General features: G+C 42.3%; 1 protein-coding gene across 1 annotated transcript in view; it reads left to right on the plus strand.

The window, feature by feature from the left end:
- Nucleotides 1–19,388, plus strand: part of ADGRA3 (adhesion G protein-coupled receptor A3) — a 78,704-nt gene that overhangs the window by 24,660 nt on the left and 34,656 nt on the right. Inside the window, exons 8-11 of the mRNA XM_023757741.1 lie at nt 2,922–3,123; nt 4,294–4,449; nt 16,274–16,435; nt 18,869–19,072. Of these exons, the coding sequence (XP_023613509.1) occupies nt 2,922–3,123; nt 4,294–4,449; nt 16,274–16,435; nt 18,869–19,072 (724 nt within the window). The remainder of the gene's footprint in view (nt 1–2,921; nt 3,124–4,293; nt 4,450–16,273; nt 16,436–18,868; nt 19,073–19,388) is intronic.

Genomic DNA, 19,388 nt, shown 5'->3' on the forward strand with positions numbered 1-19,388 from the left:
TTACTAAGTCACTTTAACTACTGGCAGTTAAGTGGACTATATAGAGAAACACATCATTTCCTCCCCCATTTGTCTCTGCTTAGCTCCAGAGAATCCAGAAGAATGAATGGGGGATTTGTGTTTTTGTTCCTTTTTTTTTTTCTTTAATTCTCCTTGACCTGAGTATATGGAAATTGGCATTCATTATTGCCAATAGGTAAATTTTTGGGAAATGAAAGCTATTGGGCGGCCTGAAAATTGGGAGCCATTGGTATTGGACTCAGTTAACATGAGCAGAACGACTGAAAGACTGCAAATTAAATTTCCTGATAACTATTGTGTTAGTTTTTTTTATTTTTTTAGAAAGTTTAGAATTTGTGAGAGGTAACAACTTTTACCTTAGACTCGTTTACTTTTAAAAAGTTGCTTGAAAACATCCTTAAATTTATTAATTACTCAATGTCCTTTATGTTCAGGATTCTAATAATGAATTTGTAGTCGATATAAATGAAGGGGAATATGTTGCTTCTAAAAGCAGTGTGAAGATTGTGAATGCCAGTTTGTACTGTTTGTGATTGATACCACTGCTGTCTCCTTCGTGTACAGCCCAGTTTTTAAGGATGAGAAAATCCTTTGGTGTTAGTCTTTCAAGTCCAAGGTGAATAAGCCATAACAACATCTTTAGCTGAGCTAATTCTTCATTGCTTTTTAAAAAATTGTCTTTTTTTAAATCTTCTTGACATGAATATGTGGAAGTCAGCATTTATTATTGCTAGTGGATAAGTCCTTTATATTGATTAACTGTTAATCTATAATACATATATTAAAGTAAAATAGATGCCGAAACCGGTTTGGTTCAGTGGATAGAGCGTCGGCCTGAGGACTGAGAGGTCCCGGGTTCGATTCCGGTCAAGGGCATGTACCTGGGTTGCGGGCACATCCCCGGTGGGGGATGTGCAAGAGGCAGCTGATCGATGTTTCTCTCTCATCGATGTTTCTAACTCTCTCTATCTCTCTCCCTTCCTCTCTGTGAAAAATCAATAAAATATATAAAAAAAAAATAAAGTAAAATAGATAACATTTGTTAATTTTGTTATAGTCAAAATATTTCGTTAAATAATTATAATAGTTTTCTGTTTATGGTGGATTTTCTATTTTTACTTATAGTTTTTGAGTATTTTATATTTTTAAAAATAGAAGAGAAATCTAATCATTCAGCTGATTAATGAATTACTCATCTTTTGACATGCCTTAAGGTATTAGCATTTAAACTTCCACTTCATTTGTAAGAATTTAGTTTAGTGTTGCTTGATCTATTTATGCCAATTTTTTTTAGATATATTTCATTGATTTTTTACAGAGAGGAAGGGAGAGGGATAGAGAGCTAGAAACATCGATGAGAGAAACATCAATCAGCTGCCTCCTGCACACCTCCCACAAGGGATGTGCCCACAACCAAGGTACATGCCCTTGACCGTAATCAAACCTGGGACCTTTCAGTCCACAAGCCGACGCTCTATCCATTGAGCCAAACCAGTTAGGGCTATTTATGCCAATTTTGATGATGAATTATATTTTTTGTGACGGGTATAATTTAGCAGTTCCTGTGTTGCTGGTCAGCTCTAACTTTTATTAACTATGTTTAATTTCATTGCCAGTTTTAGAGAAATGGAGCTCAGATAACAAGGATTTTCCCAGCTCAGTTCATGATGACCTAGTCACTTGCATAGGGAGGGGCTTCTCCCAGGCAAATTCGGTTTCATACTGTGTTGGGGGCCTTCAAGACCCTTCACCCCAAGTGTAGACATTTGCTAGAAGGCCTACAGGACTCAGCATATAGTTGCAGTGACAGCTAAGGTGTACTATGGTGATGTAGTAAGGTACACAGCAGTGTCACAGGGACCCACGTGCAGGCTCCTCTGTGCTCTCTCCCTCCCATGGGGCTCACACAGAGCCTACTCCTTCTCCAGCCATGAAAAGGCAACACCCTCTAGTAGTGTTTCTGCCTGGGGAAGCCAATTGGAGTCTCAGCACCCAGAATTCTCACTGCTGGTCATGTATGCACATAAAGTTTCAGACTCCCAGGAAGAAAGCAGGTGTTCTGCATAACCCATCTGCTCGTGCCAGGAGTCTAGCCACAGTGAGCTGCCCTTACCAGCTAACTGTTCCCGGACACTCTCTCGGTTCCAAATTCCTAGACTCCACTTGCCACTGAGCGGTCAGTGTTGCAAGCAGGCCTTTCCAGGAATGGCAGTCCTGCCCTGCCATGGGAACTCTGTTCTGAGCATAGGCTAGCTCTGCTTCTGCAAAAGGCCACATTCTCATTATCCTGGAGAAGGTTCCTCGTGCTTATATAAGTCAACAATATTTTAACAGTAATTAAAAACAAATGCAAAACCCTTTGTTGCACCATTTTTCTTTTTTGCTGCACAAGATACAATTCCCCTGTGTTTATAGCAACTTTTAGGATATTTTATGAAAATATCCTATTCTGTTATGCTTTTAAAATATACTTGGCTGTTAGCCTTAAACTGTTTAGGCCATGTGAACCTTTAAAAAAGTAATCTGGGTCTTTATTCTTTTTAAAAAATATATATTTTTATTGATTTCAGAGAGGAAGGGAGAGGGAGAGAGAGAGAGAAACATCAATGATGAGAGAGAATCATTGATCGGCTGCCTCCTGCACGCCCCTCCCTGGGGATCGAGCCCACACCCGGGTATGTGCTCTGATCAGGAATTGAACTGTGACCTCCTGGTTCATAGGTTGGCACTCAACCACTGAGCCACACTGGCTGGACCGGATCTTTAATCTTAAAGGAGTTTTGTTTGTTTCTTCTTCTTGATTTTTTTCCGTATGATTTTGTGTGGCATGTTCTCTTCCTGGGTTTTCCTCCTCTGTGGCTGTGTGGGTTTCTTACACCGTTTTGCCCTCATGTGCCCAGGTGGCCCAGGACGTTGGCGGGCATCACTGCCTACCTACAGTGCACGCGGAATACCCATGGCAGTGGCATCTATCCGGGGAGCCCGCAGGATGAGAGGAAGGCTTGGCGCCGATGTGACCGAGGCGGCTTTTGGGCAGATGACGACTATTCTCGCTGCCAGTATGCGAACGATGTCACTAGAGTCCTTTATATGTTTAACCAGGTAACTAGAAAGCCTGCTGTTTGCTGAGGTTGCTGATAAAGCATGGTGTTCAAACCATATACGTAAGATCTCTTTGTTACCTATGAATAAATCATAAGGACTTGGTGATAATACTTCAGTTGACGGATCTGTTTTTTGGAATAAGGTCTCTCTCCTCTTCTCAACTGGTGATCAAGGCCCTCTGTGGCGTCACTCTTTCCTGTTACTGCCTGACATTGTGCCTTTGTCTGAATACCTTTATCATCTCTGTCCACCCGACAAAATCCCAACCATCCTTCACATCCACCTGAGTAGCCAACTCTGGGGTTCCTTTCTATCGTCCCTTTGTCACAAGTGACCCCTTGTCATACGTGTACCACTCAGGTGCCTCTTCCTGTCTTTACTTCTATCCACCTTTTTTTTTTTATCCTCACCTGAGAATATGTTTTTATTGATCAGAGAGTGAGAGGAAGGGAGAGAGAGGGAAAAAAATCAATGTGATAGAGAAACTGATTGGTTGCCTCCCATGTGCTCCCCAACTGGGGATTGAACCTGCAACCCTGCAACCCTTTAGTGTACTGGACGATGCTCCAACCAACTGAGCCACCCAACCAGGGTTCTATGCATCTTTTTAAACCAAACCAGATTATAAGCACCTGGAAGATAGTTTCTGTTACACATTTTCTTATGATCCTTAGCACCGGTATACCCTTTTTGCAATGATTGGTGCCGAGTCATGTTTAAGTCAATGAATGAATGAATGAATGAATGAATGAATGTAAAAGGTCACTGGCAGTGAGTGCTTGGAGATACAGACAAGTAAGTCAGTGGCTCATACTCCCGTGTGGGGTGGCATTGGTCCTCCCAGCTGGAGTTCTCAGGAAAGGGCTCACTAAGCAATTGGGGTTGCATTTGTGTAGAATTTGGATAAGCAGAGTCCAAGAGACGGTGCAGCATGTTTACCTGGTGGAGTTTTATGTATTACATTTCATTCTAAGTTTTCAAAACATTGCACTCAGGTTTGTTTCCACTAAAATTTCATTTTCTAAAGTTTGAATAAACATGTTAAGGAGGTCATGGTGAGAAAATGATGTAATGTAAATGCATTGCAATGTTATGAAATGCAAAGAAAAATGCCCAAAATTTTGTTCATCCATTTGCTAAATGCTTCTTCTTATCTTTTCGATGTAGATGCCTCTCAATATTACCAACGCTGTGGCCACAGCCAGGCAGTTACTGGCTTACACCGTGGAAGCAGCCAACTTTTCTGACAAGATGGATGTCATATTTGTGGCTGAAATGATAGAAAAATTTGGAAGATTTACCAAAGAGGAAAAATCAAAAGAGGTATTTTTCTAGTTCCAAGTTGTTAGCAAGTCAACAAGTGGTCACGTGATAGACTTGAATCTTTTTTAACACCTGGTTATGTTGGCTGTATTTGAACTAAATAAATACACTTTCCGTGTTGAAAATTGTCATTGAGAAACTTACACTCTGTTAGTGGCCTTTCATTGAGAGGACTGGAGGTGAACGGTCAGTTCTTGGAAGCAAAGGGATATGATAGAGCGTAACCTTCCTGTGAGAAGGAAGCTTTGCTCTACATGATATCCTTTAGGGTTAGCCTGGGCTGACTGTGGCTGGCTTTCCAGATTTTTCTTCCCCACACAGCCCCCTCTGTTCCTTCTTCTGCATAAGCTGTAGTCACCCAGATTGTGTGTTAAGTTGCTTAATTCCTTTGGTAATGTCCTGGAGAAATACAAGACTGTCCTAGGGACTTTCTTGAAATTTCAAATTATTGGAATAGGCACATTATGAAAATTCCGTGGCTTTGAAAATGAGTGCATTTTAATGGGACCATATTAAAACTATGATATGCTTGTCCACATGGTATCCTGTAGGGGAAACCATTGACTGCAGCAGTTTTCAGAATGAATGAGCAGCAAATCATGCTTTGAATGAATTTGAAGATGCAGATTTAAGTTTCCAGCTACACAGGAACTTTATATAGACTGAGACTGTTTCATTTTTTAAAAATATGTTTTTTGTTGATTTTAGAAAGAGAGGAAGAGAGAGTGAAAGAAAGATAGAAACACCCCCTGACTGCGAATAGAACTGTGACCTCTTGGTTCATGGGATGGGACTCATCCAACTGAGCCACACTGGCCGGGCATATATACTGTTTCTTTTTTGATAGAATCATGAATTTTAGAAGTAGAATAAACCTAGATCAAGTCATAAACTGAAGCCCAAAGAAAATGAAATAATTTAGCCAAGGTTATCCAGCTAGGGTAGGGCAGGGCTGGAAACAGAGGCCAGAGCCTTGCTGTCTAATCCAGAAGTTTCCTGCAGGTTCACATTTACTTTCTAGCACAATGTTGCCCTGTCCTAATACTCCAGAAGTACTCAGCATACAGTGGTAGGGAAAATACTGTGCTAAACAAAGTCTATTTGTGGGCCTCTCAGATTCATATATATTGAAAGATAAAAAAAAATAAGCCTTGTTTTCCTAAATCATTTAAGCAAGGAAAATTTTTGGTAGAATATCTATTAATATCTTGCATTTTGGAGATAAGTTTTGAAAATGCAGCCCCAGGTCATCGGACGCTCTACTGGATATGATGTAGCTATTAAAGGATTGAAAATAGCTCAGCCAGCATGGCTCAGTGGTTGAGCATCTACCTATGAGCCAGGAGGTCACGGTTTTATTCCTGGACAGGGCACATGCCTGGGTTTCGGGCTAGATCCCCAGTAGGAGGCATGCAGGCAGTAGCCAATCAGTGATTCTCTTATCATTGATGCTTGTATCTCTCTCCTTCTTCCTTCCTCTCTGAAATCAATAAATCCTAAAAAAAAGGAGGGGGGGGGGAGGAACATAGATATGTGTGTGTAAATGGGACTTGGGTAAACGTTTCCGTGTTGTTATCTGAACTTCAGACCACAGTTTTGTAGTGAACTGTCCTGCACTTTGTGCCTCTGGGCCACAGCCTGCTGCCTGTGTGAGTTTTCTCAGCCCTGGGAGAAGCTGCCTGGCTCTGGCCTGTGGTAATACTGCTCTCCATTCTTGATTATAATCACAGTTTAGCTGCCCACATGATTACGAGCCATTCATGGAAGTGGGATGTTTCCAGTCACTGGAGTAAGTGGAATGACATTTGCAATGTGGACATTGAAAAAGATTTTGCCATCATATATATGTATTCCCATGCCTCTCTGTTTTGATGTTGGGGACTTTGGCTCACCTCCCCGCTCCTGAAGAGCAGTGCGGTGCCCAGAGGTGTGCGTTTCACCGTGTTTGCCCATGTGTGGTGGGAATGGTCTGCTGCTTTGGAATGTGTGTAGGGGAAAGTGTCCTGTTGATGACATAAAGTGAATTTTGTTTCATGAGTTATTAATTAACTGAGGGCCCTTTATTTTTAAAATGGGGATGACGCTTGCCCTGCTTAACTTCAAAATGTGTTCGCACAAGTGAGAAAATACAGGTGAAACTATTTTGTGCAATAGTTGCAAAGCTAGGATGTGATTTTGTAGGTTTCAGAAATTTAACATTCTTATGACCTCAGAAGATAAGAATGAGGGTCTTTCTAAAAAAAAAAATTATCAGAATGCTTTAGTGACTTTAAACCTTGGTTTGATGTAGATTCCTGTCACTTTCACTGGTTGACCTGGGAGGTAAAGATTGAATTATCTTTGAAAACAAATGATGTAGAAAGGAGAAACAGGAACAATATTCAGGATTGAATAACTGAGGTATAAAGGTACTATTATTACTCATGGTGCATTGACAGACATCCTACCTGATTCTTTGGAAAGTTAAACTGAAGGCTGTAGCTTTCACTGTTTATTAGTCTAATAAAATGAAATTATGAGGGTTAAGGGAGGCACCATTTTAAGTTAATTACAAAAGCGTAAAATTATACTAAGGTATCCTAAAATGCATATGGCTTAAATTGGACAAATAATTAAATTGATTTTTGTTTTATATCCAAAAAGTTGCTCTGCTCTGCATAATTTCACAGCTGAAATATTGTGAGGCAGTTGCCTTTGGAACCTGGGATTGGATCTGGCCGACCCAAGCCGGTGCTCTGTGGTGAGGGCGGATACTAAACACTACCAAACGGCCAGGTCCGCGTGGTGTGTTCAGTGGGGTCTTTTAAAAACAGCTGAAGGCTGCCTGTCAGGCAGCATAAGCATTTGTTCCATATTTAGGAGCATGATGAAAGCATCACGTGCCCATTTCAGAAGATGAGAAGGTAGGAGAGATTACTCTGGTTGTGTGGTGGTCCCCGTCCTGTGCTCTAGTTCCAAAGTGGAAGTGAGGCAGCTCCTAGCGCTAGTTTACTACGCAGCTCGTTGGGCACATGTTTATGCACAGGTTTAAAAAATGTAAAGTCTTTCATTTATTCATTTTAAAACATAGTCACTTCTGTATCAGCTGTTGTGTTTTCTTTTTTCTTTTTACTATTTCTATTTTTTTTTTCTTCTTGATCTTGCTTGTCAGACTTTTCTGTATTGTTCAGCTTTGCAGAGACCCAGCTGCTGGCTCTGTGATCCTTTTCAGAGTATTGTCTCTCAAACTTGACCCTGCCTCTGTGTCACCTGGGGGGTTTGTCAAGCAAAGTTTGCGTATCTAGTTAAGTTCCAGGCGATGCTAGACAGCATATCTCTGAGAAAGGCACAGGCTTTGACAACCACTATTATGTGTTCACTAGAGGCCCAGTGCATGAAATTCATGCACGGGTGGAGTCCCTAGGCCTGGCTAGTGATCAGGGCCTATCGGGGCCATCTCGCCCAGTCCCCATCAGGGTCGGGCCAGCCAGGGCCTGGGGGCCTGCCAGCTGCTGGATAGGGCCTGCTGGATGGGGGAAGGAGTGGGGAGGGACTGCGGGAGGTTTACTGGCTGAGGGATGGGACGGGGAGGTTGGCTGGCCATGGGAGGTTGGCTGTTGGAGCACACTGACCACCGGGGGCAGTTCCTGCATTGAATGTCTGCCCCCTGGTGGTCAGTGCGTGTCATAGCGACCGGTCGTTCAGTCGTAATGGTCGCTTAGGCTTTTATATATATAGATGTTCTCTACTTATTTGTCTAACATTTTTTCCTTTGGGTCTAACCTTTTGAAAAGTTTTTAGAAACTTTTTGTGGGAACATTCTAAAAGTATAGGAGAATGTTTTCATTAATACCTACATTATACCTTTCACCTTCAATAATTTTCAGTATTTACCAGATGTATTCCTTTCATCCATTCATTTCCTTTGCCCTCCATCCCTCTCTCTTTTTTCCTCTTCCCCCCTGTTTGTTCATTCATTTCTTTCCTTCCTTTCTTTCTCTCCTCCACCCCTTCTCTTTCTTTCTCAATGCTGCATCATTTAATAGTGAATTCTGGATGTCATATTCCATAATTTTTCTACAATATAAGAAATTTTAAAATGGAACCATATTATTATGTCACCAAAATGAGTTCTAAGTCCTTAATATCATGAAATATCTAGTCCACGTTCAGTTTTCCTTAATTATGTTTTTTATTAATTGATTGATTTGAGAGACAGACAGACATTGATTTGTTGTTCCACTTATTTATGCATTCATTGGTTGCTTCTTATATGTGCCCTGGATGGGTATCAAACCCACAGCCTTGGAGTATCCATCTGGATGATGCTCTAACCAACTGAGCTACCGGCCAGGGCTGATTATCGTTTTTGAAAAATTTAGACCTTATGTCTGGTTACCTTATGGAATTCATTTATATAATTTTGCAGTTGGTATGTGGGATTTTTTTTTTAGACAGATAATTATATCACCAGCAAATAACAATTAGTTTTTCTAACTGTTCGTGTATTAAATGTTTTTTTGCTTTTTTCCGGTTATACATTGGTGAGGACCTCAGAACAATGTTGATTAGTGTTGGTGATACAGGATATTAATGATAATGGTCTAATTTATCATTATTAATAAGTGTGATATGTTTGCTTCTGCCGTGTGCCTGGGGACAATACCAGAGTAATCGGTTGGTCGCTTTGAAATTAGTTTTCAGCTAGCGGTTTTTCCGACCATAGAAGTCCTATGAAATCTGACCTCAGACCTGTGAGGTGGTCAACTTGTGTTGATAAGGTGTGAGAGAGGACAACTTACTCCTTCTACCTTGAATCAAGATCAAGTTTCAAGTTCCTTGCTGTCCTTCGTCTGTGAGCCTGATTTGGTGCTGGTGTGCCCTGACCCTGGAGGCGTCTCTTTGGTTATCAGCTTCATCACTGGTCTGCTCCTGTGAAGCCTTGGGGCTGGGGGGGGGGGGGGGGGAGGGGGCCTGGGCCTCAGCCCCTTGGGGATGTCAAGGCATAGTCCAAGCACAGTCCATGGGGACAGAGTTCACCTGCAGAGGTCCTAGTCCCGCTGTTGTTTTGTTCTTGGCCTCTGGAGGAGTCTTTGCTTTCTGCCTGGGCAGGGGTAAAAAGAAAAAAACAACTCTTTTCCCTTCAGCGATTTTCTCTTTTAGCAGGAGAATTGTTCGGAGTACTCAGCTCTCTATTCTTCCAGAAAGGGAGATGCACAGACATTTTGTAATCAGAAAACACAGAATCTGCTCCCACTGGGAGAATTGGAGGAATCTTAAGCTTTTCTATGTGTGGTTAAGGTGTGGTTGAGGTGGGTGTCCATTGCATCCTGTGTCTCTGGACAAGTGTACTTCCGAAGTTCCTAGAATCTGTCATAAAAGCAACTTCGTCTACCTGGACCAAATGTTCACCTTTCTGTAGGTAACTGAAATGATACCTTTATCTCCTTGACTGGAAACATATCAAGAATCACCTTTTCCCCAGTCACAGCAGCTCTGCCCTCGATGCATATTTTTCACTTGTCTCTGTCTCTTTTTCTTCTCTTAAGTCTGTATTTCCCACTCTTTATTTATGTGCTCTTAATTAAAAATAGTTATTTTAAAAATTTTGCTGGGCTACCTCAAATCCTTTCTGAAAGGTAATGAAGAGCCCTGACTGGTTTGGCTCAGTGGATAGAGCATCAGCCTGTGGACTGAAGGGTCCCGGGTTCGATTCCAGTCAAGGGCATGTACCTTGGTTGTGGGAACATCCCCAGTGGTGGGTGTGTAGGAGGCAGCTGATCGATGTTTCTCTCTCATCGATGTTCCTAACTCTCTATCCCTCTCCCTTCCTCTCTGTAAAAAAAAAAAGGGGGGTAATGAAGAATAAATGCAGCATTATTCTCAGCATCATTCCCCTCTTCCTTTCTCACCTGTTTCTCCGGGTCCATCATCATCATCATCACCATCACCACCTCTATACCACAGTAGAACCAGAGGTTTAATATCTGCCATGGGTCCTGATGGTTATCTCCAGGAGACCTCCTATTGAATATTGACAGCTTAACTAAGCCGGAAGCCAGTAATGGGATCCCGAGACATGCAGGTCACTGGAGCTAGCTAACAGTGACATAAATACGCTTTTACAACCTGACTTGCACTAGAGAGCCGTTTCTTCTTTAAAATCAATCAGGGTAATGACGTTCTTTAAGTTAAGCATCATCTCAGTAATATATTTAATTCATACCTAGGAGAAAATCCTGAAGAATATTTGAACTTTAATAACAACATCAGCTGCTGTTACTATTATTTAGTCCAGTTTGGACTACTTGTCGGTTCCTGTAGTTCTCATTTCTATCTTAGCTGTACCCAAACAACTGCCTCACTTGCTGCTTCATCCACACTCTGCCTGTAATTCTTGCTTTTCTGGTGATTAGAATCAACAAGAGTGCCCCTGCTGCTTTCTGCTTGAAAGAGAAAAGGTGTGGAGAGAAGTCCAGAGGGATCTAGATTCCTTGGTTTTTCTAAAAAAAAAAAAAGGGGGGCATGAATTATTTAATAAAGATATTTACCTTTTGTTATATTTTTTCTCTTACTTTACTATAGAATGAGATGTTCCAAGCACTTTTCATAGGATTTCCAGCCTCATTTGACAAATGAGAAAACTGAGTCTTGGAGAGGCTAATAATTTGCTCATGGGCATCTAACTTGAGACAGAATTGAAGTCTTAACCCAGGAGAATTTAACTCCCAGAGACATAAATATTCTGCCTTCAGTATTATCTTATTCTCCTACTACATTGAAATGAAATATCATTACGTTTAGTTTATGTAGTTATCTTCTGTGTTTCATATGCTACCACATCAAATTCATGAAATTTACTGATGATTTTGGTCTCATTCAGATCAGAATTCCAAACATATACTATACAAGGGTGGGCAAAGTAAGTTTACAGCTGCGAGTAGGCGAAACACAGAGTTTATCCGGCTCTTGTAATCATCATAACCTGCATGTCTTTTTCCATACGAACAACTGTGAACCTCCTTTTGCTCAGCCCTTGTATCGAGAAGAACAAGAACTATTTCTGTCTCTTAAAACAGATGACATTTAACGTTTCATTGTTATTAATGTGGCATTTTCATCCTTTGGCCTTTATCTGTGATAGAGTGCGTTCCCGTGCATTTTCATCTGATCCCGGCCGTTGAGTGTGACAGGTGGGAGAGCAGGTGCGTGAGGCCTTCTGACCCTTCTGTGGCTGCAGTGGCCGTCGGGGAATGGGGTCAAGGGGAAGTACAATGCTTTCTCATGCCGGCTGTGGGTTTGAAGCTCTCTGTGTGTCAGATTTCAAGAATACTTTTTACTCCAGTGTAATGTTTTATGCACTGCTCTCCCTTTTGTGCCCTTTTTGCCGCTGTGGAGGATTCAGAACTGCTTCTGTAACCCAGCCACACACGCCTACAGCATTTTATCATCCCCTGCTCTCGGGAAGATGTTGGCATCATTTCCTCTCCCTTAGTTCTTTGCCATTTAGGATGCAACAATGAAGAACATAGGTTTTTCTCAACTTAAGGCAGTCACTCGAGTTAACTGCATACCTTCTTAGAAATATTTCTTGTCTTACAATTATTAACACATTAAATTCCATTACTGGCATTATCAGGTGAGCCATAGCAGTGGTTTTTGATCTTATAATAATCACTAGAGGCCCGGTGCAAAAATATTTGTGCACTCGGGAGGGTCCCTCAGCCCAGCCTGTGCCCTCTCGCAGTCTGGGACCCCTCGGGGGATGTCCACCTGCTGGCTTAGGCCCGCTCCGAAGGGGATCAGGCCTAAGCTGGCAGTCAGACATCCCTCTGGCAGCCCAGGAGCCCTCGGGGGATGTCCACTTGCCAGCGGGGAGCAGGCCTAAGCTGCAGTCAAACATCCTTAGCGCTGCTGAGGAGGCAGGAGAGGCTCCCACCACCACCGCTGTACTGGCAGCCATCAGCCTGGCTTGTGGCTGAGCAGAGCTCCCCCTGTGGGAGCACACTGACAACCAGGGGGCAGCTCCTGCATTGAGCGTCTGTCCCCTGGTGGTCAGTGTGTGTCATAGTGACCAGTGATTCCCAGTCGCTCTGCCATTAGGGTCAATTTGCATATTACCCTTTTGTTATATAGGATAGAGGCCTGGTGCATGGGTGGGGGCTGGCTGGTTTGGCCTGAAGGGTATCCCGGATCAGGGTGGGGGTCCCGCAGGGGTGCCTGGCCAGCCTGGGTGAGGGGCTGATGGCTGTTTGCAGGCTGGCCACAGCCCCCAGCCACCCAAGCTCCCAGTGGAGGCTGGCTGGAAGCAGGTATCTGGGATTTATTTAGCTTCTATAATTGAAACTTTGTTGCCTTTTGCAGAGGCCAGAGCAGGTGGGAAGCTTGGCTTCCTCCATCACCGGGGCAACCAAGCCTCCTGCTTGCTCCAGCTCCATAGCTGCCAGCTGCCATCTTGGTTGGGTTGATTTGCATATAGTCACTCTGATTGGCTGGTGGGCATGGCTTGGGCGTAGTGAAGGTAGGGTCAATTAGCATCTTTGTATTTTATTAGTGTAGATAGCTTTTCAGTAGCCAGCAGGCCTCATGTTAGATCGTCATAAAGTTTGTACATTTAAAACTTTTAAAACATATAAAACAAGTAGTCTGTCATTGTGAGAATCCGTTAACACTTCCTTAGAGTAGAACTAGTATTTTCCTGTGGTTTTTCTTTCAAGTTTTTGCAGCCAATGGGGATTTATTTTATGAGAGTCAGAGAGCCTCTTTACCACATCATCTCTTTTATCCTATTTATTTTTGTATGAAAATTTGATATAATAGTAAGTAAAAATAATCGACAAAAACTTAGCCAAAATGTTCCAGCTACTCTGAATTTCCTTTGAGAGATAGTAGATATTATTATAAACAACTGATCTGCTACATAAACAGCTGATCTGCATATTCAGTAATTGACATATTGGAGTCCCTGCCCTTCTTCATAACTTCAGAAATAAGGGCTTCTGCTAGAATTAAATTCACCTCACACCTGTTTAGTAGGAATCAGTGCTGGGGATGCTAATGGTCCATGAATTGTGCAAACAGGCTCGGGATTCTGCAAAGCCTCAGTATTGGCTCTTCATTCTCTGTCAGTTGATGCTGTTAATTTCTTGAGTTTGGGGAAACTGCCCTTTGAGAATGTGTGAGTCCATTAAAACAGGGTGCTTGAATTAAATTCCATTACTCTTCATCTTATATTACTCTGCTTATTTCCTTCATTGCAGTTGTAATCTAAAGCGCTTTGTTGTTGTTGTTGTTGTTGTTGTTAATCCTTACCAGAGGATATTTTTTCCCATTGATTTTTAGAGAGAATGGAAGGGAGAGAGAGAGAGACTGAGAGAGAGAAACATTGACTGGTTGACTCCTGCACACACCCCGACAGGGGGCCAGGGATTGAGCCTGTGTGTGAGATACACTGGAATTGAACCTGTGACCCCTCAGTCAGAGGGCTGAGACTCTAACCACTGAGAAAACTGGCTAGGGCCTAGAGCACTTTTGAAGAATGTACTTATTTCATGTTTTCTTCACTAGATTATAAGTGTGTTTCTTTCACTTCTCTGTCTCCATTCCTCAGGACAGTGTCCGGCTCACCTTGGTCCTCGGTAAATATTTAGTCAGTGAGCAAATGAATATTGTATTGCTATTGGCTTTTACACCAGGGGTTAGACTCCTCGTGAACAAGGCTATAAATATAAGTAGGACATTGAGTTGCCCCTGCCCTTGGGGCATTTACATTGAAAGTAAAATAAGGACAGATCGTGATACACTCTGTGCAGGGCAGTGCGACGCCAGTGAAGTATTTTTTTAATTGCATGGGTCCAGGATGAGGAGGAAGAGGCAGTTTTGCTGGACACATGGGTCCCGTTTGCATATGGACAGACTTAAAAATGCGCCTTCCCTAGCACTTCTTCCAGGGCCTGTGATCTTCAAAGAGAGCCTGTATTGGGATTCCAGTGTTAGAAACAGGAGCAGTAAAGTTCCAAGGAGAGCTCACACTTGCTGAGTGTTTGCCGTGTGCCGGGCGTGGTCTTGGGAGCCTTATGTGTATCATCGGGACTTAATCTTCACAACATTCAGGGCAGACAGGAGTGTTATTGTCCCCCTTATTCACAAAAGGAGGGTACTGGAGGTTAAGTGGCCAGCACAGCTAGGGGTCAGGATTTGAAGTCTTGGTCTTCACCCCTGTACTTACTCTAGTTATTCAACCCCTTGTTCCCGGATTTGGTGTCGGGTGTATTTCCGCAGGCCTGTCTTTGTGAAGTGGACTCTGGATGGGATAGACTGAATTTGTTCCAAACCCACCTCAGCCCTCATAATGATACATCCTGGGAAGAGTGGTGGGTGCAGAAGGGGTTGGAAGGCTCCCCTGGGATCCTCTGCGATGATCAAAAGACATTCGCAAGCAGCGTTGGCTTTCTGGCTCAGCTTCGGGGCCTCACACCTTTGATGCTTGCGTCTTGATTAGAGAGCCAGCCGGCTTCTAACTCCTCTGATTCCGCCCCCGGGAGTGCTTTTGCTGTTCTCTCTGCCATAGATCTCCCTCTCAGGAACATTTTGCTCAATACCAGCCCCCCTGGACACCGGTACGTCTCATTAGCCCTGCACCTCCAATGCATTCTCTGACATGGGGCATGCAAGTCAGCAGTAGTCAGGGGACATTCACTGGCATTGCCTGACAGATGCTTACATCTGTAAGTTATGAACCGAGTGAATAGAAAGAATCCACTAACTCAATAAAGCAAGTAATGCAAAAGTGTGCACGTGTTCGGATCCAGTTATTTCATGGAATGGGGAAAGGGAAGGACGAGTTCATTCGAGGTAGAGGAAGCTACTTGTGCTAGGACATACTCCATGGCCCCGTGTAGGCAGGAACTTCCTGTGGTTGGACATGACTAGGATTTTGAACATGACCAGAAACTAAAAACCTAGACAGTGGATGTTTCTTCATAATATTACTAAGCTAACACTCACACACACAAAAAAAATGTTTCTAAATGGTTTCCCAGAGTTTAGATCTTTTTCTTTTTCAATATATTTTTATTGATTTTACAGAGAAGAAGGGAGAGGGATAGTTAGAAACATCGATGAGAGAGAAACATCAATCAGTTGCCTTCTGCACACCCCCAACTGGGGATGTGCCCGCAACCAAGGTACATGCCCTTGACCGGAATCGAACCTGGGACCCTTGAGTCCGCAGGCCGACACTCTATCCACTGAGCCAAACCGGTTAGGGCGAGTTTAGATCTTTTTATTTGTGGATCATGTGATGTCTTTTCCTTCCTCTTGATTAATTTGTCTCTCCTCCCACCCCCTCAATTTGAATGACACATGTCAATCTTTTCACCAATGATTTGGTGGTCACGTAGTTAACCTGTTTTGACTTAACTATCACCAATGGTCATAATCGAATGTGCTATTCTTTTTTTAAAAATATATTTTATTGATTTTTTACAGAGAGGAAGGGAGAGGGATAGAGAGTTAGAAACATCAATGAGAGAGAAGCATCGATCAGCTGCCTCCTGCACATCCCCTACTGGGGATGTCTTCGAAACCAAGGTACATGCCCTTGACCAGAATCGAACCTGGGACCTTTCAGTCCGCAGGCCAATACTCTATCCACTGATCCAAAATGGTCAGGGCTGAATGTGCTATTCTTACTTGAAGAGGTTTTAATGGGAAACAAGTGCAGAGCCTGTTGGGTTGTCACTGGGAAATTTAGACTGCAGACCCATCTTGGTTTCTCAGGAGGATGTGGATGATGTAAAACAGCTTGTTAAGATGTTTCTTTTCTCTCCCGCTTGCCTGCCAGCTAGGGGATGTGATGGTCGACATTGCAAGCAACATCATGCTGGCCGATGAGCGAGTCCTGTGGCTGGCACAGAGGGAGGCGAAAGCCTGCAGCAGGATCGTGCAGTGCCTGCAGCGGATCGCCACGTACCGCCTGGCAAACGGAGCTCACGTGTATTCAACAGTAAGCGCAACGTGATTCTGGAATTCCATTCTGGAAAGTTCTGTGCTTTACAGGAAATTTTTTATCAGGGGACTTTGTCCACATGTGGTACTTAGAATGGTGCCTTGCCTAGGAGTAGGCATGCACTTAACCACCTTAAAAGTGAAAGAGACTCTGCATTGTCCTTTGGCTCTATGGTCAATTCTGTCACCTTCCTGGGAGTGGAAGACTGGTCACTTCTTGTGCCCTCTCTGCGTGGTTCTGAGATGGGAGTGATGCTGGCAGGCCCCCCAGAAGGGGGATGGCGGCTGTAGTATCCACATGGCCTGCGTTTGGCAGACCCCTGAGTTCAGTCTCACTTGTGAAGTTCTTAAAATTGTTGGGCAAGTGCCGTCTTTTTCAGGTGATTTTTCTGGCTTAATTTGAACATCTGTTCAGCTACAACTATTTAGACGACCACTTCCCTTCCTTTTCTTTTTTCTTTATTTTTTTTGCTTTTATCTTTTAATTGAATTTATTGGGGTGGCATTGGTTAATGAAATTTTTTTTAATTTTTTGAGGTAACTTCTGTATATTGTATTGTGTGTTCACCACCCCAAGTCAAGTCTCCTTTCATCACCTTTTATCCCCCCTTTACCTTCTTCTACCTCCCCCACCCTCCTTTCCCTCTGCTAATCCCCATACTGTTGACTATCTATGAGGTTTTGTTTGTTTGTTTGCTAAATCCCATAGCTTTTTCACCCAACCCCTAACCCCTCTCCCCTCTGTCAGCTGTCAGTTTGTTCTCAGTATCGTCAGTCTGTTTCTGTTTTGTTTGTTAGTTTATTTTTTCATTAGATTCCATATAGAAGTGAAATCATGTGGTACTTGTCTTTCTCTGACTGGTTTATTTCACTTAGCATAATACCCTCCAGGTCCATCCATGTTGTTGTAAAAAGTAAGATTTTCCTCCTTTTTACAGCTGGGTAGTATTCCATTGTGTAAATGTACCACAGCTTTTATTACCCACTCATTACTGATAGATACTTGATCTGCTTCCAAATTTTGGCTATTGTAAATAATGCTGTAATTCTCCAGGGGTGCATATATTCTTTGAAATTAATGTTTTGGGTTTCTTCAGGTATATTCCCAGAAGTGGAATTGCTGGATCATAAAACAGTTGTATTTTTAATTTTTTGAGGTAACTCCATACCGCTTTCCACAGTGTCTGCTCCAATCTACATTCCCACCAACAATGTATTAGGGTTCCCTTTCTGCACATCCTTGCCAACAGGTGTTTGTTGATTTATTGATGGTAGCCATCAATAAAAGTATGGGTTTATTTCTGGACTCTGTTCTGTTCCATTAATCTACTAGCATATGTCTGTTTTTATGCCAGTACCATGCTGTTTTGATTACTATGGCCTTGTAGTATAGTTTGATATCAGGTAGTGTGATTCCTCTAACTTTGTTCTTCTTTCTCAAGATTGCTATGGCTATTCTATATCTTTTGTGGTTCCATATAAATTTTTGGAATATTTGTTATAGTTCTGTGAATAGGAATTGCATTGAATCTATAGATTGCTTTAGGTAGTATGACTATTTTACTGATCCTAATTCTTCCTATCTATGAACACAGTATATGCTTCCACTTATTTATATCTTCTCCAGTGTCTTTCTTCAGTGTCTTATAATTTTCTGACTACATGTCCATATTTTACATCCTTGGTTAAATTTATTCCCAGGTATTTTTTAAATTCAGTTATAAATGGGATTGTTTTCTTAGTTTCCTTTTCTGATAGTTCAGTATTGGTGTATATAATTTTAACTGATTTCTGGATATTTATTTTGTATCCTGTTACTTTACTGAATTTACTTATCAGTTCTAGTTGTTTGTTGGAATCTTAAGGTGCCCATGTAGACAGTATAATGACAGAAGCACCTTTGGAGTGAGCCTGTATAAAATTTTTATCTGTGAAACCTAATGCAAAGAATTAACTAGATCACCCTGTAAAAGCAAGAAGTGATGAGTATGGCATGAAGTGCTGAACAAGGTGACTTCGAAGTGTATCTCCTAAACCCCTATTGCTCTTCTTGTACTGCGATCATAACAGGGCCCGACCCATATCTCTGGATTTTATAAGACATTTCATTTTCAGCCTACTGTTTTCAGCAAAGTGCTCTTAAAATAAATTATTTTTAATTGACTTTGGATTTATGTCTGATCCTCCACAGCTGATGACTTATTCTTTTCCTCTTCATCGGTATCTTTCTACTTTGGGCTTTTGTTTCCAGCGTCTTTTACGGCGTGTGTCCTGTCCAGTTCTGCCATCTGGTTTTGTACAGTGTCTTTGTTCAGTGAGAATCCGAGTGTTCTCTTTTAATTTACAGTGTTTTGCATTTGAAATTTCTTTGCACGTGCTTTTTTTCCATATTATAAATCTTTTATAACCCCTGTTTGGTTGACTTTTGAAGTATTCACCCAATATTGCTCTGGAAGCTTATGTCATCAAGGCGACTGGCTTCACTGGGATGACATGCACCGTGTTCCAGAAAGTGGCAGCTTCGGACCGCACAGGCCTTTCCGACTATGGGAGGCGGGACCCCGACGGAGGCCTGGACAAGCAGCTGAGCTTCAAGTGCAACGTTTCCAATACATTTTCAAGTTTAGCACTGAAGGTACGTTATCGCCTGTAAGCGTTTCAGGCCCTTTCCCGTTAGATAAGACCACTCAAAAGGGTTTGCACTGCAAGATAACCTTATTAGAAGTTATTTGTGGGGAGGGAGTATTGGTATTACTTTTGCTGTTGTTGTAAAATAAATTCAGACCAGGAAGGGATACGTGATAACTTTCTAGAGCCCAGGCATTTTCGCCCCTTGTACTCCTTGCTCCACACAAAAATATCAAAGTTGAATCTTTTACGACTGCAGTGGTAGAAAGATGAATATATTAATATTACATACTAAAACATTTTCTTTGACCTTACATTTCTTT

This window comes from Myotis lucifugus, unplaced genomic scaffold (assembly GCF_000147115.1).
Source record: "Myotis lucifugus unplaced genomic scaffold, Myoluc2.0 scaffold_112, whole genome shotgun sequence".
In the NCBI taxonomy this organism is placed as follows: domain Eukaryota; kingdom Metazoa; phylum Chordata; class Mammalia; order Chiroptera; family Vespertilionidae; genus Myotis; species Myotis lucifugus.